This window comes from Pelodiscus sinensis, chromosome 8 (genome assembly GCF_049634645.1).
Source record: "Pelodiscus sinensis isolate JC-2024 chromosome 8, ASM4963464v1, whole genome shotgun sequence".
NCBI lineage: Eukaryota > Metazoa > Chordata > Testudines > Trionychidae > Pelodiscus > Pelodiscus sinensis.
The window spans coordinates 33,393,304-33,417,267 of NC_134718.1; the positions used below are offsets into that span (position 1 = coordinate 33,393,304).

A 23,964-nucleotide genomic window follows, 5' to 3' on the forward strand; every position below is an offset into this window, starting at 1 on the left:
CAGGATGTGATTTCTAAAGCACACTTAATGTGCTGCACATTAAGGGTTTATGCAAACTTGCCTCATGCATACTAAAGATCCCTACTGTGCTTAACACACTAAGAAACAGTACTATTTCAAAAAGCCCTGAAAACCGAATTTTTGGACAGCTGCCTAAAAGTCAAGTCGCTAAAAATATCACTACTACAAAATGAAACAAACCCCAGAAAGATATGTAGGGCATATATTTTATAAAAGAGCCATTAAACAGTCTATTTCAATCTCCTCCTGTAATTCTAGGCACAAGCAACTTTTACAACTGTTTTTACTTTAACGAAAGGGTTGTGTATTTAGATGAAAAGAAGCCTTGAAGCTCTTCTGGGTACTACTGTTCATTGACAGTTTTCATTGTTCTTCCTTGGTCCTTTCAGTCTCATTTAGAAACATAGGATACAAGCATATACACACTGAAATTACAGAATAGGGCCATTGAGTTTCTAGAAACCATATTTCTGACAAATGGACAGCAACAAACCACAAGAAAAGTTTTGATGTGGAGAATTTTCACTGTAAATGGCAGTGACTTTTATTTTAAGCCTGTTCTTTACATTAAAAAACTTTACAAAATTGAATAGTAAGGCAATTCCTCAAATGTCAGTCACTGTGAGCCAGATAGTTGTCATTCATATTTAATACTACACTGCATTCACACAGGAGCCAAACTCTTGATGCAAAAGCTTTTTAAAAAGCTAATTAATAAGGCGCAAGCAGCTGTACTAGGTCATTTACACAGTATTAAATCTGTAAGCGGGAGAGATCAAACATAGGTCTTCATCAACAAAGCAAGTTTCTTTTCCTACTAACCAGGCTTGGAAGGCTTTAGTTTTTAAATGATTTAACACATTTATGGAACTTTATCCAATGGAACATTTACACTAGTAGGAAAAACAATTTCACTTACTGAAAATGGATGACACATTTAAAAATAATTTGATAGATCTTAAGCATCATGCAATTTAAGCACTCAATCCTCAGACAGTGCTACTTAGAAACTTTTCTTTAAAAGTCTGAACATGAGAAATTCTTATTGATGTGTGGGCAGAAAGACTCTGAACTTCTCAACTGATGTCTAGTTAGCTGCAAACCATTGTTACCCTCCTCAAATCTCTAGCCATCTTCTGAGGGAGGGAATATATTTACCTTTGCTTGAGCAGAGTTGAGAGTTACAGATTGGTAAGCAATCCCCCCCCCCCCATCTTCTCACTACTGCTGACTCAAAGTAAGGGTGGGTTGGAGCAAAGTCTGGCTTTCTTCCAGTTTAAGCAATGGATACAGCATTGTTTGGGCTCTCCCTCTTTTCTTTTAAGTTCTATTTTTTAAAAACAATTTTAAAAATTGAGAGCCTTTTTGGTTAAGAAGAAAATACAAATTAACTACTAGCTGCCACACCTAATTGGGGTGTATCTAAATAGAGAAACTGATTATATAGCCTGGGTATCTGAAATGGAGGTGTTCTGGCCTTTGTGCCTGACAACTGTTTGTCAAGCTCTTAGAGTACCAACATTTAAGTTACTTTTCTCCTCTTGTTCAAATGAAACTTTTCCATGTCCACTCTATTACTTTCCTGAATATTGCAGGACTTACTGCAGCCACAGTTATCAAACTAGAGTGCATAAAAGGAATGGAGAGCAAAAAGTTGAAAGAAAGAAAAAAGCTGAGTGACAAACTTAGATGAGGGGATTTACATCATAATTTACAGGAGGACTGAAATAGAGCATGGGGGAGGGGGAGAAATGAAAACATTTGTTAAAGGGTCAAAATTCAGAGAATTATGTTGGGGCTTATTTTTTTGCTAGATTTTATTTAAGCAATACATTACTTGATTTAACTTTTTATAATAATCCTTGTGGAGATGTGAATTATCCAAAGTAATCTTTAGTACCTTGTTAAATTGCATCCCCATTCTCAAAGTATTTGTAATAGGTTAACAGTAGGAATGTCTCTTCAGGCTTTCACTCAGGTAGAAAATCCAATTATCTGAAATGGGGTTTGCCTCAGTATTCAGGGTTTGCCACTACACTAGTAAATTTTCAGTATTTCATAATCCAAGATTAGCAGGCTACCTTCAGTCAGTCTAGGTCAGTGGTTCCCAAACTTTTTGGCATCACGCCCCCTTTTTGATTTGAGAAATTCTCATGCTTCCTCTACCCCCCGCCCTCTCCCAAATAGCAGCGAAACTTGAGCAGGAAAAAATCCCACATCCACACCGATCAGGGCCGAAAAAAACAGTCGCTGCCCCTTTAATTTCTAGGATGGGGGGGGGGGGGAGGTTGCTGACCAAAAAGAATTGCCCTTTTAAGGGCAGAGCAGGCATCGTCCTTTTAAGGCAGCCATTTTAAAGTGTGCCTGGGACACTCCGTCCTCCCTGCACCCCCAGCAAGCCTGAGTATTCTTCACATGGTATTTTCTGAGTTTTTTTTACTTGAACTGGGATCTCTCTTGGGGAGGGGGAGGGGGTTATGTGGTGACTGGGTTGCCTCATGCCCCCTCCCCCCTGGAATTTCTTCATGCCCCCCCCCCCTCCCAGGGGAGGTCCGCCCCCCAGTTTGGGAACCTATGGTCTAGGTCGTGATGTAGCTCATTTTTACATTCATTTACATCCTGTGTGAATTCAGTCCAGAGTTAAAGGCCTGACAGTTACGGCATGCATTCAATGTCTACAACATATCAAAACATATCAAAATAAAAAGAATTAAGATTATAAATAGATTGCCTTTGTCGCAAAAGACTTCAGCATTAGAAAATTTGGCTTTTCACAAATAAGTCTTTGAGGCTTGCACATTACCTCATAACCAATTTGAAATTCCAGTCTCCTAAGGCACAATGTTTTGATTAGTCCACAATGGTATTGTCCCCCTCCCACTGTACAAGAAATGCATGTAAAAAGTTTATTACTAAAAGAAAGCAGCATTTTTTTAAACTGATACACTAAGTCATTAAAACTAGACCTGGAAAGCAGGTCATGAATTCCATCTGGCTGTTCTAATGTACACAGGTGTCAGACAGCACAGCCAAAATACCTGCATTTATATGTCTACTGGCTCTCACTCACATTCTCGGGGTTACAAGTCAAATTCACTGTAAAGGTATATGAGAGAATTTACAAGTCTGTCAACCCTAGATTTTGTAGCAGTGGAAAGACAGGCTATGAGGCACAAAGGTAACCTGTCACGCAGAGAGAAACAAACTATGCCCACAGTTCAATTCTAGTGGTCAGGCACGCTACAGAGTTGATAGTTTGGAGCCACAGGCCTAAAGATTGGCTTAATGCAACCCTCCAAAGGAGTCTGTTTGAAATTAGATTGTTCATGTTGTTTTAACACTGGCAAACTCAAGCTTATGAGGACTAAAGTCATATACTGACTTTCCATGCTGATCAGAGATTCTACAGAGTAAAGGATACTATAGATCAAATCACCCCGACTCTGATTTTGTCCTTCTATCTTGAAAAACTAAAACCACAACCCTCAATATATTCTCTATATAAAACTTTAAAAGGGATATTGTAGAGTGAACTAAAACAATGTAGGTATTTCTTCAGATGACATACTGGATGTGGCGGGAGACTGAATCTAGTGGAGTGTGTGTTAGTCAATTCTAAAAAATTGTTGAAAGATAATCAGGGAGACACATTTTACACAGACGAGTATAGGACTGGGAAAGAGTTTGCATCATTCCAACTCTGATAAAGTGCACGGTCTTCGGAATTCCTGACCACGTTCGTGGATCCATTTATTGGACACTATGAGAGACAAATCGTAATAGTAAGAATTTCTATTTAAATTAAGCATATATCAGCACATCAAGAAAAGCTCCTCTCCTCCCCCACCCGCAAATATGTTAAAGCAATATCCTGAAATTTAACATACTAAATCCAAAGTGGGAAAGTCTTGGAATGAAGTAGCTAGGTACTACAACTGTGGCTCTGCTGTATCCTACCACAAGCAATGAAGTAACACAAATATTAAAATCAGAGTATAGATACTTACCCCACTTATTTCCAACTAGTACTGGGCAGGCTGCATGCCGTGTGCTGTAATCTCCTTCTCCACTTGGAAAAAGATTGTACCAGAATACAGCTGTTCCCTGCACATTTCAATACAAACATAATATTTTACTCTGTAATACAAAGTTTACTTCTGTCAGGGCTAATCAGTGATTTCAAAAAACTGAATTTGATTTAAAAAGTTAAATGGACAACCTGTTGAAATGTAAACTTAACATTCATTTAAATTAATACAAAAGATGTTAAAATATGTTTTCTGCACAATTCTAAAGAAACTCAAAGCACTTAACTAACGCTAAGCACCTGGAACCAAAGTTTGCTGCAGTGCCGCACCAGTTTTTGATGATAGTTTAATCTACTAGTTAAGAAAGTGACTGAACTGAAAAAGCAGGAAAACTTGTGATACTGAGCTGACTGGGGAGGGAGTATGGCACTTGTCCTGCATTCTGTGGTCAGTTGCCACAATGACTATCATTTCCACTACAGTAGGACTGCAGTTGTTCGGCATCCAGTGGTCCGGCACTCCCGATAGTCTGGCACCAACTGGAACCCGGAAGTGCTCTGGCCAGCCGGACAATTGGAGCTGCTCTGCCCCCGGCTTCCCCAAGTCCCACGCTGGTCAGTTTCAGCAGTGGCGGAGTTGGGGAAGCCTGGGGCAGAACGGCTGGAGTGTTGCCAGACTGATCCCACAGAGCCATTCAGGTGAGGGGCGGCGCTGCGGGACCAACCCAGCAGCACCTGAAACTGACCAGCGGCGGACTTGGGGAAGCCGGGAGCAGAGCAGCTGGAGTGCTGCCCACACTGCGCAGTTCCCCGCCAAACTGCCCCCTCCCCCCGACCCATCTCAGTCCCACTTCCGGTACTACGGCATATCCAATAATCCGGCACCCCTGGTCCCAAAGGTGCCGGATTATCGGAAGTTGTCTTTAACAGAAAACAAAATCCCATAAACTAGGAAATTAAATGGCAAAACCCCCCCAAAAACACCATTCATGTTTCCCAGTGACAACTAGTGCCTTTCATAAGATCAGCCATGCTGGGTCAGACCAAAGGTCCATATAGCCCAGTAACCTGTCTTCTGACAGAGGTCAATGCCAGGTGCCCTAGAGGGAATGAACAGAACAGGGAATCCTTAAATAATTCTGTGAAGGGGCACAATTAAACCCCCTTCCCTTTTTTGAGGGTCTGCCCCCTTTCCTTTCTCTTCTACACAGAATGCCCGACAGCAATTCCTTGATTAAGTGTCACAACTCTGCTTTAACTTGTTACCCCAAGTAGGGTGTGAGGGGGGGCCTGGGCCCACCCTCTCTCCAGGCCCCAGCCCAGGTCCCTAAGGTGGGAGTGTCCTGTCTGTCCACCCTCCACCTGGCTGATGGGGCTAACCGCTGTAACTCATCAGCCTGCAAGCAGGGCTCCAGCCACCCGCTCTGGGCTACTTCCTCACCTCCGTTCGTCCGGTCTTCCCTCCAGCAATGCCTCTAACCGACTTCCAGCTTCCCTCCTCTCCATCTTCCTCCTTCCCCCTCTTGCACCATCCTTCCTTCTTTTTGAATGTCCCCCCTCCCCCTTCTGCACAGGCGCCAGCATCTTGCCTCCCCCGTCTTCCCCGCCCCCGCAGTCACTCACAGGGCCGCGCTCTCCTGAACATGCGCCAGGGTCTTCTCCTCCGGCACCCAAGGCGCATGCGCGACCAGTGGACAGGCCACTGCTCCCTGGCTCAGTCTGTCACCGGCTTTTCTCCTGGTGCGGGGACAAGATGGATCGCCCTTCTGCCACCCTGTTCCGGGTCCGGCCCCGAGTCATGCGGGCTTCTAATACCCCGTCACAGATTCCTTCCCTGTCACTCATTTCCAGCTTCTGACAAGAGTTCCATGGGCTGACTGTGCATTGTGTGGAGAAATGCTTCCTTTGGTTTTAAACCTACCACCTATGAATTTTCATTTGGTGACCCCTAGTTCTTGTGTTATGGGAACAAGTAAATAATTTCCCTTTATTTACTTTCTCCACACCAGTCATGATTTTAATAGACCTGTTTCATATTCCCCCTTAGTCTCCTCTTTTCTAAACTGCAAAGTCCCAGCCTTAATCAATCTCTCTTTATATGGCAGCTGTTCCAAACCCCTCATTTTTGTTGCCCTTTTCTGAACCTTTTCCAATAAGAAGATATTTTTTAGATGAAATGACCACATTTGCATGCTTTATTCAAGATGAGGGCATACCATAGATTTATATGGAAGCAAAGAGATATTCTCGGACTTATTCAGTATCCTTTTTTTAAATGATTCCTAACATTGTTTACTTTGCTGCTGCTGCATATTGAGTGGATGTTTTCAGAGACCTATCCACAATGACTAAGATCTCAAGTGGTAATAGCTAATTTAGTCCCCATCATTTTGAACGTGTAGTCAGGATTATAGTTTTCCAATATGTATTACTTTGCACTAACATTAACATTAACCTGCCATTTTGTTGCCCAGTCACCAAATTTTAAAAGATTCTTTTGAAGTTCATGAGCTTTGGACTTCAGTGACCTTCATGAGCAAATTTTGCCACCTCACTGTTTACCTCATTCTCAAGATCATTTATGAATATGTTGAATAGAATTGGTCCCAGCTAAGGATGTTAGATAGGGGGAGGTAATAGAGTAGTCAAATAACCCAATGAATTTTTAGTGATTACTTGACTATTCTATAGTCCCTGCGGGCAGAGCCAGCAGCCAGTATGCTCTTGCCCCACTCCGGGGGAGCCCCTTGCCATGCCTCTGTATCAAGAAGCCTCAGCATGGGGTACCAGGCAGGATCTGGTCCATAAGGGGAGCCAGTTTAAAAACTACCTCCCCATGGAGACCAGCTTCCTGCTGCCCCTGATAGAGAGCACCACAGAGCAGATGCCGAGCAGCCAGGGATGAGGGGGGTGGGGGAGGGAAGAGAAGCTGGCTTTTAAGCGGACTCCTGCACCCCTCCCCCCCTTTGCTGTTTCTGATATGGGGGGAGATGAAGGCAAGTATTCAAAATTAACCAATAAGACTAGGCTTATCAGTTAACCGTATACTTGACTACTCGTTTGCATCCCTAGTGCCAGTATGACCCTGCAAGACACTAGTTACCACTCTCCATTTGGAAAACTGACCAACTATTTATTATTACCCTTTGTCCTCTCATAGATTGATAACTGCTTAAAAGATCAGAAACATTCTCTTATCCCATGACCGTTTACTTAAGTGTGGGATCTTTCCAAAACATCCAAGTTCAGCAAAGCTTCAGAAAACCAAGAAATACTGTTAAGGCTGAGACCACGTCTATACTTACCATGCCAAAAATCAATCTAGTGTTCGATTGTTTTCAAAAAAGAAGTTATACTCTGTGCACTGCTTGACCAGTCTCTTTCCCCTCCAAACCAGAGTGACCCAATCACAGTTAGTTATGTTTTGGACCTACTGCTTTCAACAGACTACATGTGGAGTCAATTTTGCAAAACAGCACAAACTGAAACACTACACAAGCACAGCTAGATTTGAGACTTCAAATTCATGTAACTTTACTTGCATAGATAGCTCCATTGAAATAAGTGGTATAGCTTAAGTGTTTGCAGGATTGATGTTCCAGTACTCTTCAAATCAATTCATTTTGAAATTTTCATTTTAAATATCTAAATATACAGTTCCTCATAGCTGGATTTAATGGAGGGAAAATGGAAGAGGAGAATCTAACATGCATTAAAACTCCTCATCTTACCTTTTTAGGCCAAACACTAGCTCCTACTTCAGGAAATACAGTAGCTCCCCCTGCTGATACATCACTCATCTGAAAAGGAAAGAAAGCAGCCTTAACCTAGGGCTTTCAAAAAAAACCCACCCTCTATTTGTATTGATGTATGAAAAACTTCCTTTGACTATACATAAGGGTCACAATTTCTGTGACTAGCTGTAAATCACATTAATATGGCCTTGTAGCATTAAACAAGGCAAAAATACTAAACTGAAGCTGTCGACATTCTTGTTCCAGAATCTGTAAGGCTCTCATCAAATGCCTTGATGATAAATCAGGTAAAAATACCTAGGCAGCTAGAAAAACTGCGTTCACTTCTCTGTAGCTAGAAGTTCTTTGACATGTGGTCCCTATGTGTATTCCATACATGGATATGCATGTGCTCTTTTCACCTAGACTTGAAATTTCTTAGCAAGTAATGTCCTGTCCCCATACTCTTAGTTTCCTTCTGGCCCAAACTGAGGCTATAGAGGGCAGTGCAAATGAATCACATTTCCATTTTCTCTTCCTGTGACTTGTGACTCAAGATTGGCAGGAGGGCAAGCAGTAGACTACAAATAGGAATTCCACACCTCGAACAGGCTCCAGTTACAGATAAGGAATGTCCCATTTTTCTTTGAATACTGGCCCTTCCACATGCAGATAACTGATGAGCTGTAATCAAAACAGAGGGAGGATATGAAGATGTAGTTGAAATAGATGCCTGTAAAACTGTTGTCCCAACAGCTGCATTTGCAGCAGCGGCCTAGACTAAGACAATGTTTTGCAAAGATATGAATGGTGCTCCGGATAGATGCTCTACAAATGTGTAGAGGTACATCTCTAAGAGAAGCTGATGAGATTACTTGTGATGTAGTGGAATGGGCTTTCACCCAGCTGGAGGAGGAATATGTGCCAGCTGAGAGAGGCATCTGAGCAGATAGAATTATTGCAAGGAAAAGCATTATTAGAACAAATAACCTTAGTGACTTCCGAATAGGTTCTGTTCTTTGCAGATAGCATACTAAAGCCCATCTGATGAGAGGAGACTTCATTCTCATGACATCAGGGGAATCATGAAGTTGTGGGCCAGCCAAGGCAACCACCAAAAGTGAGCTGTTTGCAGGAACGGAGTGCCCCATAAAAGAAACCTCTGGGTTGTGGAGTGGGAAAGAGCAGCGACAGGTCATGAGGAACCAATATATCCCCATCTTTGTCTGATCTAGCACAGCATGATGGTTTATAAGGATGTGGGTGGTAAAATGGCTGAAAGGCTCATCTGGGTTTATAATCCTGTTAGTGTTGGTTTCCCATCAGAGTTGGGGTATAAATGCCCAGGGAGAGAAGAATTGTCCTAACATCCTTACACAAGTGCAATGGCTCATCAACTTTCTTGCTGAAGAGTTGCATTGAAAGGGGAAATTCTCTAGGATATTCTGGACATGCCTGGGGTAATCCTGAAAAATGAAGGAACTATTCATATCATAACTCTGACTTCAGCAACAGCTCAGAACATGGGATCATCCACACCCAGTGCAACTTGGAATGAGGTCTTAGGTACCAGTTTGCTTTCATCTAGGAGATCTTGGAATGGAGTCCTATCCTCCTGTGGAAGCAGGACCTGCCAGTTAGTAAATTCTGATTGGAGGCTGGTTGGTTGAAAATTCTTTCCAGAAGGCCAAGGCATTTGGAGGCTTCATTTGTTAGAGCTGCCCTGGGGTGTTGCCATCTTAGGCTTTTTAGGTAAAGAGAAGTTCTGCAGCAGGTCCCAAAATGGCCTTGCTAATTGGCAGGTCCACATGGAGAAGACCCTGAGGGTTGTAAGATGTCAAGGAGTTTATATGATGTTACAGACCTCATTGACAGAGCTGGAGCTTCAATCGCCACCTTCTGCAAAAACTCTGTGGCCATCAGTTGATCTGGCAAGAATGGAGTGACTACCGCATGGAGTGAGGAGGATGATTTGGCTTTTGGGACCATCAGTACCAATGGATCCTCTAGTTTGAGATCTTCCTTCATGTACTCAGTCAGCTGGTGGTGCACAGATCTGAGCTATTTATCATACAGATCCTGTGGTGCTAATTTGATGCCACTAATGCAGTTCCTGTCAACCACTTACCAAATTCTTGGAGTGTCTCCTCCTCCCCACCCCCCATGTTAAAAGAATCTTTTTCTTTGCCTTAAACCATTAGCAGAATTTGAGTGTTGCAGATATTTAAAACACTGATCTTAATGATTTTTTTAAATTGTGTTACTAATTAATACATCGTAAACAGAATTGCATTAAAGCCAAACCTTTGCTATTTGGTAGAGTTCTGGCTCTTGAGAGTCAGAAGCAGCAAGTACTAGGTGTGATGGTAGCTGTTTTGTAGGATGAAACCTTATTTGTAGGATCTTCGAAACATGTATCTGTCTGTCCTTTCTAAAGTCTCAGGAATAGTAGTGTTTGTTGTTTTTTGTTACAGACTATGGTACTGTGGCACCTCAGGTTAACAAAAATATAAATAGTATCATGAGCTTGTGTGCGCACAATCCATTTCCTCAGCCATGGGTAGTGTTAATTTTCTTTTTATTTGATTTCATATTAAATAATCATAAGTACTGCTCCTTTTAAATTATCCCTTGTTTGAATGTATTTTCTTCCACACCTATGGACTACTTAAAATACGTATTTGTATCTAGAGTTTTCATTTGTACTGGTGGGTGCACATCTACATGCTTCCTCAATACTGGTGTTGCACATAATAAATTTCAACCTGCCCAAGGATGGAAAAGTCTCAGAAGGCACACTGCTCACAACCATAGGTATCCTCAAGATACTTCATACCTGCTAGCTACCTTTGATTTAAAAAGGGATCTCAAGCACCTGAAGAACTTTGAGACTACACATTTAAGTTGGCCTAATTTCAGAAGGTATCCTTATTTGCCACTGAGCCATTAGAGGACTTTACGTGAATCAGGTGTCTAATGAAATCACTGAAGTGCATGGCCAAATATGCAGGAAAAAAACCTAACATTTTCGCAGGAATGGTTTGTAAGACATGCTTAAAAAGGTCTCACTTACATAGAACAACCAAGTAGCAATTCTGTTGCCTGTTCCCAATTCTTTAAAAGCATCTGGCTCATCTTTCTGTAAAAGAAAGCAAAACACTTATTAAATAAAATGCTCATTATTTTGATCATGTAATTTATACACCAGCGGATAAATAGCTGATGTGCCAGCAAACAAACTCATGCAGGAAAAAACAAAAACAAAAAAACACCCCAAAAATTCATCAGGACAGAGGGTGAGGAAAATGTATGTACTGGTTCATTTCTGTTATAATTTTCCCTTTGCAATTGCTACTGAAAAAAAGTTGCAGCCCCCATGACATCAAAAAATGCCCGTTTGTGGTAACAAAATCCCTTTATAATCTAGGGATTAAATATTTATGAAAATTCATGTGCCTGTCAGTTACAATTAGACCAGACAAATCTACACGTCATTGCCTCAGTTCGGTGAGAAGCAAGCGGAGGGCTAGAATTTCTTAGATAGGAGTGGGCAATAATTTTTGATTGGGGGCTACTCCAAGATTTTGCAAAGTGGTCGAGGGCCACATTCCTCCATAATATCAGTGAAGGAGGTGTGGTATCTGGGGCGGAGGTTGGGTGCAGAAGGGAGAATGGGATCTGGGAATTTGGATGAAGAAGGCAGTTGACATCTAGGGCAGGGAACTGGGGTTCAGGAGTTTGTGTTGTGACATGGGGTAGGAAGGGATTGTTATCTGGGACTGGGGATTTGGGTGCCAGGTCTGGGAGCAGAGGGCTGGTGAAGGGCGGAGATGGGGTATCAGAGGCAGGATTGGGCCAGGAGACTTACCAGCCAGCAGCCCAATCCGCCTACAGAGCTAAATGCTTGCAGAACTTAAAATGTTTCTCAGACAGCATGCCTGCCTGCCTGGCAGCTGCACAGACATATGCTTGTTTGAATAACTGAGCCAGAGGGGAGGAAGGCATGGTGCTTCATGTGCTGCCTGTTACTCAAACAGGCAGCTCCCCAATGGCTAGTTTCTGGCTGGAAACCAACCAATGGGATTGTGCTGGGATCGTGATAGGGCCTGAAGCCCTCCCCCACACTCTCCTGGATCACAGTTTTGAAAGAAAACTGGCCCCACAGCCGCTTTTCTGAGCAGTGTGCAGGGCTGCAAGGCAAGCAAAGGAGCCTGCCTGGGGCTCTCCGCTGCATCCACGGACCATATTTTGCCCAGGGCTGTTCTTGGGCATAGAGCCTATTGGCTGACTTTAGTACATGCTGCAGCCTTACCTTTAATTTTGACTTTTTTATATTTGTGATTTTTTTCCCCCCGTCATTCTTTGCACTAGTGCACAAATTACCCTTCGGTGGGACTAGGGATGTCAACTTGTAGTCAAGTACATGGTTAACCAATTAGCCTAGGCTTAGCAGTTAATTATCGATTACATCAGGTGAGGCCAACCTGAACCAGAGACGGAGCCACGGTTTACCCATGTACATTGCCAAAGAGCTACAATAGTTTGTCAGCAGTCCCCAGCAGGTGCCTTCTCTCCTGTATCTTTTGCCCACCAGCAGCCCCACCAATCGGTGGTCCCTCTTCCTTCCCTGAGCCTCCTGCCCACTGCAATCAGCTTTTTCATGGCACTCAGGAAGCTCTGTGGGGAAGGGAAGGAGCGAGGGTACAATACACTTGGAGGAGGTGGTGATGGAGCCAGAAGTTGAGCACTGGAAAGTTGGCACCTGTAGCTGCAGCCACCAAGTGAGTACCTGAGCAAGGAGCTGCATATTATCTTCAGAAAAGCCACAGGTTGGTCATCCCTGGATTACATGCATTTCCTTTGTATCAGAGGCAGCAAGAGTGAACAAGAACACCAGATCTGGAGTGACCCGACATCCCCCCCTCTCAGAAGCAGCTGGGGGAGTGGGGGAGCAGGGGAAGGGAAGCGAAAGCTGCCACAGAGCAGTCTCTGCACTGCTCTGTGGGATGCCAGCATAGCTTCTGTCTGCAGGGAGCTTGGACCTCCTACTGAGAAGGGTTGTTCCATGGGATGTCAGTGCAGCTTCCTTCAAACAGCTCTGTTTTAGCCTTCCTGGGGACTATCGAATAGTCATGTAACCAATAATATTGTGTGTGGTTACATGACTATTCAGTTAATTGCTATCTAGCATCCCTAGTAGGGACAGCACCTACTAGTTATTGTCTTTACCCTTTCTCTTTGATACTACTGCCAATGCTATTTGGCTTTCTAGACTTCTACATTTTATACAGCGTAGCTCCTGAATTATCCAATTCTCAGCATTGCAACTACAACTTCTCAGAAGCAAGATGTCTGGCTCCAATTGAAGCTGCTGATAAAATATGACCACACTTTAAAGCATAAAATATGTATTTTTAGTAGCAATGTTAAATAACTTGTATTTATGCAAATGTGTAACTGCTTGATTTTTAGTGGTTACACATTGACACAGGGGTGGAGAGCAAAAGCAGTACAGCAGGGGGGAGGCAGTTCCATGGGAGCTGGCTTAAGATGGCTCACTCCAAGGACCTGCTCCCACCATTCCCCCCACACTGCTGCCAGTGAGGCAGCTCCACCAGCTCCCAACCCCCACACTCCTCCGGTTAATCATGTAAATGACTACACACTAACATCCCTAATTCAGAGATGTATTATATGAATATCTAAGCCTATGTGTGCATAGAGGAAAGGTGTGCACTCTCAAACACCCATGGAACAGCAATACTCCCCCTATGCAAGGAGTCTTGGAGAGGACTCCCTTTGGAGCCACTGTTCTTTTATTACAGAGTAGCAAGACTAGACTCAGCAAGAGCTAGGCTTGCAGCGGGGCCTTAAGATTACCCCCATTTGAACAGATTCCAACTGAACTGTTTAAAAGCTTCAGGGGGTAGCCAAGTTAGACTGTACAGGATAGACTTTAAAAACAACAAATAGCGGGCACAGACCACTTTAAAGATCATGATACCATCTACATGTTGTGTCAGTCCTTAAAGTGCTACTAGACTAATTATTGTTTAAGTTTATCAATTGCTGAAGTTCAGCCAGACAAGAATCCATGATCACACTACTTATTTATTGCTGAGTTAGCTAGAAAACTTAAAAAAAAAAAATCTGATTCCCACATTGCATACACCATGATTGCACTGCTATACCAAAGAGCTGCCGTAAATGGACCGAGTTATAAAAACTAGTCTTTGTATCCCTTTAATCATGAGAAATAATCATGAGAAATCATCCACATCGGTGAACCAGGAAGCTACTTCCTACTGGTTAAGACTAAATGCTGTTGCACAGACATCTATGCAAAGTCTCCAAAGTCCTCCTTCCCCACCAATAAAATCGTATTTGTGCACCGAAGTTCATTCTTTAGAATATTAATTCATGCATTTGAAATCAAACTGTTAATGATTCTCAATGCCCTTAAATGACTTTTCATATTTGCTGGTTTGGGTTCACAGGACAATGTTAATCTAAATGTGTTAATCACACACAAAAATGCCCATTAAACCACCACCTTGAAATGGCATTATTTCCAGTCATGTGAAATTCAGTTGGGGTAGGGAGAGATGAGGAAATGCTAATAAGTTATCAAATAAACAAGCGAAAGCAGAGTTTGGGCTGTTATGTTCTCTCTACTCTTTTTGCCATCTCAATTTTACTTTGGGAAATTCATTTTTACTCAAATTTAATAAAAAGCAGAAAAAGTAGAGGACTGAGCAGCACTCATGAAATGTAGTGCTGGTCAAAGGTACTGAACTCTTAGCTCTGAGAAATGAAATCTTCTCTCCACGTTGAAGGTATAGCATCAACCGCGGCAATGCACACTTCACCACACTGTCCATATATCAATCCTAATCTGCAAGGACTTTTTTTTTTTTTTTTTTTTTTTAAGAAAGAGAGAATGAATTAAGGCTCTGGACCCATTCCATTTCCCTGAAGAGCATCTACGGGTGAGTCCCATCATATTCATGCTCCATCTTGGTCAATTTCAGGGTCATAGGATTTTTTAAAAATGTAATTTTTCATGCGTTTAGCTATTTATATCTGAAATTTCAGGGTGTTGTATTTGTAGTGATTCTGACCCAAAAGAGTTGTGGGGTGGCTGCAAAGTTATTTGAGGGAAAGGCTTCTGGTGGCTGCTACCCTTATCTTCAGCACTGTCTTCAGACCTGAGTTGCTGGACAGCAGTGTATTCTTTGATGCCAGAACTGTCACCAGCAGCACTGCAGAACGTAAGTACGGCATAGTATGCCTTTTGGGCACTTGGCCAACAGCTGCCACTCTATGGTGCCCAACTCTAATGATAGCAGAAAAGTGACAATACAACAACTCCCATAAAGTAATCTTGCAAACACCCACTTCCCCTGCATCTCCCTTTTGGGACAAACCCTCACAATTTGAGAAATGCTGGTATTCCCCTATGAAATCTGTATAACACAGGATATAAGCACACAAAGGACCAGATTTTATGGTCCATGTGTTTTTCATAGCCATGAATTTTGGTAGGATCCTACCTATGAGGGTGCCAACTGTGGTTATCTGGGAGAACGGGAACTCTGATTCAGGCCACTACAGACACCACCAAAACAGATAGTGACTTTGAATCACTGCAGACTTTGGTTGGTCTTGTACCAACAACAAAAGATGAAATCTTTTCATTATTACAGTTCCCTAAGCCAGTCACACCTTTCCATCTCCCATTTCTAAAATTAATACCTTCAGTCTGATAAAGAATTAGTTCCCTCTCTCAAGAGATTTTTACACTGTGAAAGGAGATCATACTGCTTTATAATGCCTGTTCAGATGGTGGTTTAGAGGGCTTTGTCCATTAATATGGATTAGAAGAATTGATCGGCCATGAAATTTAACACAAAGAAAATATATTGTGCAGTCAACAAGCTTAGGCTTCAGTTGGTCACTTTCACCCTTCCACCTCTTTACTTGCCCGTGCAAAGTCAAAGTGGGGTTCATATTGTCCTCCCACTCCATAATTTGCCACCTGAAAGAGAGAAACACAATGCATGTGAAGTACAAAGATGTGAAGGCGTGAAAGTAGAGGAACTTACCCTTCCAAAATCAAAATGAGGCTCGTACTGGCCTCCTACGCCGTAGTTGGCTACCTACAGTGAAAGGAAAAGTACAAATATCTAATAAAGCTGTATATTACCTGGAGGAGCGAAAATGAGTATTTGACTCCAGTCTATACATTTTGCAATTTTTTGAAGATGCAAGTTTATTATAAAATAAGTCCCTCCCCTATAGAGCATACCATCAAACAATACAGAGTTAAATACTATTAAATGTATTCTTGTGAGGAGTTCTACTCATTTCAAATCAGATTACTCATGAGAATATAACCAGGAGTTTAGCTCCGAGCTTTGATTCTTGGGAACATTTCTACCACTATCTACCGATTATTTCTTAATAGAACCCCAGTTCTAGAATTTGGAGTGCTCGCAAGATTTTTGGTGGCCTCCAGCAATTTTTCCTAAAACAGTTAAATAACTTTAAACTAAAAAAAGCACACATACATGTCCAAATCATTGCAATGTATTTATGTAGGGATTTTTTTTTTTTAAGACTCAATAATAAAAATTAGGTCCTGAACCTAACCAGAATAGAAACACAAAAAGGTGCTTTGAATAATCTTGCCTTTTTCCAGGTTTGTGGTGTACCCCACCCTGTAAGACTGCTGCTGTGAAAAGCTATACTTGTATGTTAATATTTTTCACAGCCCTCTACCTAGTTACATAGTCTGCTGTGACAAGTGACATTAACAGACATCTTTCACAGCAGATTTACTCAGCCCCTGCAAGCCTAGGGACAAATTAAGCCCTGAATGGGAGGTGGGTAAGGACGCAGGAACTGCTAGAGCAAATGGATGAGAGGGTGTGAGTGAATCCTGGGCCAATACCTGCAACTGCATGGCCAGGGTTGGATCCCAGGGCCCAAACTGGATACCAGCCCCTGAACCACAATCCCACTGCCAGGGGAGGTAAGTGATTAAAGATAAGCCTGTGGTCAGGAGCCAGAGCCCACCATACACTTGAAGTAAGGATGTTAAGTAACTGTTAACTGACTAGTTCAGTAGTCGATGGGATTTCCATCGACTCTTCGACTAGTTGATAGGCACTTTGCAGTCTTCCTTTGAAATGTACAAGAGTCCCTCCTATCGTTAAAAGCTGAGGCGGCGTTCAAAGGGGCAGTGCCGCACAGCTGATCCCTGGCTTAGGTGTGCAGCACTGCCACTTTGAAGTAACCCCACTCTCCCCCTCTATTAGAAGCAGCGAGGGGGGGGGGGGGAGAAATCAACTAGTCGACTATCTGATAAGCATTGCTTATCGGATAGTTGACTAGTCTTTAACATCCCTAACTTGAAGTAGAGGGCCAATGGAAGGGATAAGGAAGGGATGAAAGAGAAGAGTCACAGGAAAAAGCCCTGCGGACCTCATGTAGCCACATTCAAGAAGTGCTGTCCTAGAAGCCAGCCAACGTCTTCATTTCTGTTACGAATTATTTTTCCTGCACTCTTCTCACACCACACTCACATATTCATGGTATGTATACACAAGGAAGGCAGGAGAGATGGATGGATAGAAAGAAAGAAACAACATCCACTGAGAAGACTCCTGTGAGTTAAGATACTTGCATCTTTTGGAAAAAAAAAATCAGGCAATTATTTCTTCATAAAGTGCTAGATTAGCTCAGCAGCAGAAGTGAATCCAAGACTTTGGGAGTTAAGATTTCATAATTCCTGTAGCACAATTTTTTTTGGCGGTGAGCGCTCTAATATTTCATTCCATTGCTGTTACTTTTGCTGACCAACAGCTGGAGCCATCACTCCTTTTAATATTTCTTCATTGCAGAATATTAAAGATGCAGTTACCTTTTTTGATACTAGCATTCTTACATTTCTCTAAACAAATTCTCCTACAACCACCACTCCAAAGCATCCTCTGTTCTGAGCTGGATGTCTTACCCTCATGTGACCTTTGTTTAGTGTGGCATGCCTGTTTTCACCACCATTAGTCAAACCTTCTACCTCTTATTCATAGAAGTACAGGGCTGGAAGGCACCTTAAGAGGTAATCTAGTCCAGTCCCCTGCACTTAAGAAAAGGCTAAGTATTATTCAGACCAGGGGTGAGCAATAATTTAACAGGGGTGATGCCAAGATTTTAGTAAATGATCAAGGGCTGCACATCTATGGAGGGTGTGTGGTGTCTATGCCAGAGGCTGGGTGCAGAAGGGAGCTAGGGGTAGGGGACTGTGGTGCTGGAGATGGTGTGGGGTTGGAGATGATATTTCGGGGAAGGAGGGGGTTAATCTGGGACATGGATGCAGAGAGGCGGAGTCTAAGAAGGGGTGCAGGTTCTGGGAGTTGTCACCTGGAAGGAGACAAAAGGGGTGCACAGGGTTTTGGGTGGGAACCTAGGGCAAGGGAATGAGATAAAGGAGAAGATTATGGCCCGAGGGAGGGTGTAGGATGGGATGCAGGGTCTGGAAGAGAGTTGTGACCTGAAGGAAGTGGGGAGAAGGATTACAGAGGGTTTGGGTGGTGATGTGGAGCAGGACAGGGATGGTGGCCTGGGGCAAGAAGTTAGAGGGGGGGAGGAGGGTGCCACAGGCACTTACTGCTACAATCAAAACAGCTGGCTGCTCCATGTGGTTCTGCTGAGGGAGGGAGTTGGAGTGGATAGAGAAAGGAGGCTTTGAACATTGACTCTGCCCCCAGCAAAAACTTCTCAGTTCCCGTTGGTCGTAAACTGGCCAATGGGAGCAGCAAGATTTTGCTGGGAGCAGGGGCATGCAAAGCCTTGCCTCCCTCCCTGGTGTCCAGAGCAGACAGCAACCAGTCTTTTAAAGCAGTTGACCCTCAGCGGTAAGGGTCCCAGCGAGGAGGCCTTGGGATGAATCTGGCCTGCTGGCTGCATCTTGTCCATCCAGATCTAGACCATGTCTGACAGGTGTTCATCTAGCCTGCTCTTTATCTCAAATGACAGATTGCACAACTTCCCTATGCAATTTATGACAATGCTTAATCACTGTCAATTGCAAAGTTTTTCCTAATGTCGAACTCAAAACTGCCCTTGCTGCAACTTAGGACAAGAAGCAATCGACTTGAGTTTTGAGCTGTGGTTCTCAAACTTTTTGGTCCAAGCACCTAAACCTTTCTGCAGACCACCAGCTGCTAATGAAAACGCACTATTATATAATTATGTCAAAGCCATTTTGCTAGCGCTGCAGATATAGTTTAATTTCAAAACTAACATGAGACAGTTAAAACAAACTTCATTTTAAATGAAGTAAAATTAATTTATGGTCAACACAAAAGGTTTCAATGTTTTCATTATTTATGGCAGGAGCGGGGAATCCTTTTTGTGTTGGGGGCCATTGACACAGAAAAGTTGGGAGACAATGTAAGAGAAGCAAAAAAACCCCAAAACCTCCAAAACCCCTCAACCCTCACTGATGTGGCCCCCAACTGAGACACCTCACTTCAGCCCCACAGGCAAGGGGAAGGGACAGGGAGGACTGAGGTTCAAGGCTTCCCATAGGCCAGATTTACTTTTCTGGGGTTCTAGAGTTAGTCGATTTTATGGACCCCATTAGACTCTGGGTTGGGGACAAAAAGGAGGGGGTCAGTGAGCAGGACAGGGCTGCCAGTGAGTGGGAGGGAGATGGGGTGCAGAAGGGAGAGGGGTTGCGAGTAGGGTGTCTAGCCTCGGGGAGGAAGCAGGAACAAGGGAGGGTGCAGTGTGTGGCCAGGAGGGCGGGTACAGGGAGCAATGGTGGATGCAGGAGCAAGGTGAAGGTAGGATGTCAGGCCAGGAGGGAGGGTGAAGGAGTGGACTGGGGATAGATGTCTGGCCGGGGGGAGGGTACAAAGTCTGGCCAGGAGGGAAAGTGCAGGAGCAGACTAGGGGTAGGGTGTCTGGCCAGGAGGGAGGGTGTAGGAGGAGGGCACTGACCACTCGTGCACCACAAGAGTCCATCCCACCTGGCCTTGCCCTGCCCAGCCCAGCCCAACCTGCCCCGCAGGAGCAACTGAGGGATGCACTGCTATTACCATGGCAACTGCGAGTTTGGCAGAGCCCAGGTGAGGCAGATACCCAGCAGCATGCCGGACTTCTCCATGGGGGGGCGGGCTGGTGCTCCTCCACATGTAGCTTCTTGGTCCATGCAGGGGACAGGGATGTGAGTTTGCTTACTTCACCTCCCCACCTGAGCTGGTATTGCAGTCCCATGGCTGCATGCCAGCCATGAGGCTCCAGCAGCACAGGCTCACTGATGCGAGGGGGGAAGAGAATGGGGGATGAGCTCCTGCCGTGGATCACCTGGGAGGCAGCCCCAGACCACTAGGTCTGCGGAACACATTTTGAGAACCACTGCTCTAGACAGCAATCTATGAAAATTTGAACTACCCTCAGAAAACCTGCTTTTATTGGTGGCAATAAAATTTTTCTAACCAAAAAGTCACTCATTTTTAAAGAGCAGAATTTTCAACTGTTCTTTACTCACCTCCAGGATCTACAAATCTAACTTAGCTATGGACTAAGCAGGTCTCCACTGCAAACAGGTTACCCATTACACCAAAAGGTAAATTTGATTCAATTACTCAACTTAATTATCAAGGCACTGATGTCCTTCCCACATTGATTAGGCCTGCCTTTTGGTAACATTTGAAGCAGCTGAGTTCACACCAAAGAATTAGCCTCTACATGTATACCCCAAAGCAGCTGTCTGAAGATTATGGGGCTGTCTACTGTACAGTGCATTGAAAAGTCCATTTCATTTAAACCAAGTTGGGTATGATAGTTACTGAAATCGTCATTTACACACCTGTAGTTCCTCTGCTGTGGAAACATCCAGTCCTGTTAGGTCTTGTATCCTCATGTTAATACGAGATACCACAGGGCTTTCATATCCAGACAACCAGGCACTAAATTTTAAAACAAGGAAAAGATCTGTTAGTAAAATACCACAAGCAAGTGGAACGTTCAGTCTTATAATTTCTAAAATGTGCATAAAGACTTAGAGCTATCTGTAGACAATTAGGCTAATAATGTAACAGAAAGCACTGCCAAGTCCCACATTTGTAAAGCTTCTTTTAAGTGAGAGGACAGTTATAACACTGGTAATATCAGCATCTTGAATAAGGCCCCTTTGTTTCTATAGTAGGCCCAGAAATTATTAAAGGAACCATATTTAAACTGGAGTAAGTTAGTTTCCAACACTATTTGACAAAAACTATTTGTTTTCATATTTTCCAATGTTTTCTGTGCAATGATTAGAACTAGACAAAATTTTAAAAATAGAATGGGAAATTCTAGAGAATGAGAGCTTTAAAAAGAGAGAGAAGGGGGTGGGGTATAAAAGACTGGGTTGTCAACCAATCTCAATCAAAGCTCTGTTTGGATAGCTACTTTAATTTCCCATGTATTCATGTGTTCCTGTGAAGAGAGAAGAAAAGGCACTAGAGAACTGCAGTAAAAGGACCATCTCCATATTGCAAGCATAATACAGGTTTAGCACCCTCGACACCTGACTGGTCCTGGATGAGGAATTTTGCCAGACCAGAGGAAGCCATATCTGGCTCCCCTCCGCTCTGGACCAGCCACCAGCCTCATGCTCAGCTCTGCCTTGCCTCCAGCCTTGCTGCCCTGCTGGTCTCCCACCTCCTTCCCTGCTATGTTGGCTAGCCCAACTCCCTGTGCACCAGGTTCATGGCCTGGTGAGGCGACTCTGCTGGGTTGTGCCTGGCTACCCAGTTGAGGTATGCTGGTCAGCCCTGTAGTGGGGAGCACAGCTGCCAGCCCTCCCATCGGGACACTGGTCTTGGACCACCAGTGGTCCTGCTGGACGACTGATGATGCCGAAACAGGGAGTCCCAGATTACAGAGGTTCAACCTGTAGTATAAATTGCACCTAGTCTATTACAACCAAGGTCAATCCTGAATGAATCAAAGAACACAAACACACAGTACAGATGTTTATGCAGTGAGCAATACTATAATGGCTTTACTAGAGATGTCCTCCCTTACATAAAAACAAGAATAGTTTTTTGTGGTCTCTCAATATAAACATGTATTTTTAAGAAGGGCTTCTGGAGTATAGAAAAGGAAGTGCTCCTCCATTGGTAGCCAGAGCAAAGGACATTTCGGAAACAAAAATCGGAATATATATAGCAGCATTTTAATCTCTTTTCTTGTTTGGATATTCTTACCAAAACAGCTTGTAGAATATTCAGTATTTAGCAAATAGTTGACAAATCAAATATTCTCCAGCAGATTTTTAAGTATTCTCCTGCTTCCTCAAAAAGGTCAGACCCATACGACTTTGTTGCCTTTGAATTATGGAGGTTTCAAACTTAGAACCAAGAGATTTTGGCCATAAACATCACTATGCTGTTGAGAGCTAAGGAAGCTCAGGATTTGCATATTCCTAGCTCTGGATTAATTCTTCAGCAGCAACTAACCTGTTAGTTCTTTAAGGCTACGTCTATACTGCACTGGTTTTGCGCAAGAAATATGCAAATGAGGCTAGGCATGGAATATCACCGAGCCTCATTTGCATAATTAATGAACCACCACTTTTTGCGCAAGAGGCTTTTGCCCAAAAAGGAGCCATCTACATGGTTCCTTCTTGCGCAAAAACCACCTCTTGCGTAAGAGCTGTTCTTTCTGAAAAAAAATATGGAAGAACAGCTCTTGCGCAAAAAGCGGCCGCTCATTAATTATGCAAATGAGGCTCAGCAATATTCCACAGCCTCATTTGCATATTTCTTGCACAAAACCAGCACAGTGTAGACATAGCCTAAGCCTCAAGTACAGCAGTCTACTGACCATGACCTTCTGATTAACAAATTTACTCCAAGACCAAGGGGGTGGAGTAGAGTAGAGCTTGGGCTTTAGCCTCAGCTCCCAGCACGTCTATGCTGGCCCCATTAAAATGGGGGTCATGACATACCTTGGAGTTCCAACCCACAGTTTGAGAACCACGGCCTTCACAAGCTCCCTGAGCTTTTATCATGCATGCGAAGAATTTCCTCTAACAGCAGGATTTGTCAATCTGCCCTTCAGGGATATGATCTGTATGACAGGATCAGTTAACAGTGAAAGAATTGTGCTCAACTAGATGAACTATTAAAGTGTGGAGTTTAAGAATCAGCTCAGTTCACGTGAAATACATGCAAGGCTCTGCCCTTGAGTGAAATTTGTTTTGGTCAGTAGAACTTGAAGGAAAAAATAACTCATTTGAAGTAACATGCTTCAAGTGAATGTTACAGACAGGTAACTTTACATCTGAAAAAACTTGTTCATCCATATTCAGAGGTGCTTTTCTCCCTGGCAGAAAATAGTTCTCTTTTGAAATTCCTTTTACTGGCAAAGCTGCAAGCATTTTTCAAGAGGTAATCACAGGGAACTAATAATATAGGACTTGAAGTTTTATTTGTACCACTTCAAAGAATGAAAGTTCCTGGTGATTCCCTGAAGGATAACTAGACATCTCTATCATTACTGTCATTATCAGCATATAGCATTCAGCCTCTTTCCTTCAGAAGCTCTTCCTGGAAATCCATTAACAGAGCATGATCCATACACCTGAATTAGAAATATGTACACTGTATTGTTCATAAAGTATTTTATGAAGTGTATAAAATCCTTGTGCATGTTTAACACTTTCTTAATTGGAAAACTTAAAAAATTAGAAATGGATGTTTGGCTATTATAAAATAAATGAAAAGATAATGGCAATTACATTTACTCCCCTTTCTAAAATCTCTAGTAACTTCTTAAAAGTCTGATTATAACCTAGTCATTTTATATATCTCATGACAAAACCAATATCACGTTACTAACATTTTTACATACTAAAGATGGTCTAAATATTCTTCCTTTAAAGAAACAGTGAGTAAGAAAAGCAGAGGCTGATATTCCTGAAGAGGAAACACTACTTTCATATGCTATGATTTGTAACTGGCTGCCTCAAACCAGTAGCCTCCTTGAAAGCTGTGCCAGAATGGCTGAATATCTTCTTTAACTGCATACAGCAAGGCTTGGCAATGCCTCCATTTATGCAGTCTGCCACGTACTGCTGAGTGAACAGTAGTCTCCTCAGAGGAATACTCTAATTTAGCAGTG

General features: G+C 43.0%; 1 protein-coding gene across 5 annotated transcripts in view; it reads right to left on the reverse strand.

Annotated features, from left to right (window-relative positions):
• Positions 1-533: 533 nt before the first annotated feature.
• Positions 534-23,964, reverse strand: part of P4HA1 (prolyl 4-hydroxylase subunit alpha 1) — a 52,456-nt gene continuing 29,025 nt past the window's right edge. For 3 of the 5 annotated variants that reach the window (XM_075935011.1, XM_075935012.1, XM_075935010.1), the window contains 6 exons: positions 20,663-20,762; positions 15,888-15,941; positions 10,856-10,921; positions 7,780-7,848; positions 4,029-4,125; positions 534-3,781 (listed from right to left, as the gene is read on the reverse strand). In XM_075935011.1, coding sequence (XP_075791126.1) covers positions 3,711-3,781; positions 4,029-4,125; positions 7,780-7,848; positions 10,856-10,921; positions 15,888-15,941; positions 20,663-20,762 — 457 coding nt within the window. In that variant the 3' untranslated portion in view covers positions 534-3,710. Of the gene's footprint in view, positions 3,782-4,028; positions 4,126-7,779; positions 7,849-10,855; positions 10,922-15,766; positions 15,821-15,887; positions 15,942-20,662; positions 20,763-23,964 lie in introns of all 5 variants that reach the window. The other 2 variants (XM_075935014.1, XM_075935013.1) reach the window with 1 other exon arrangement.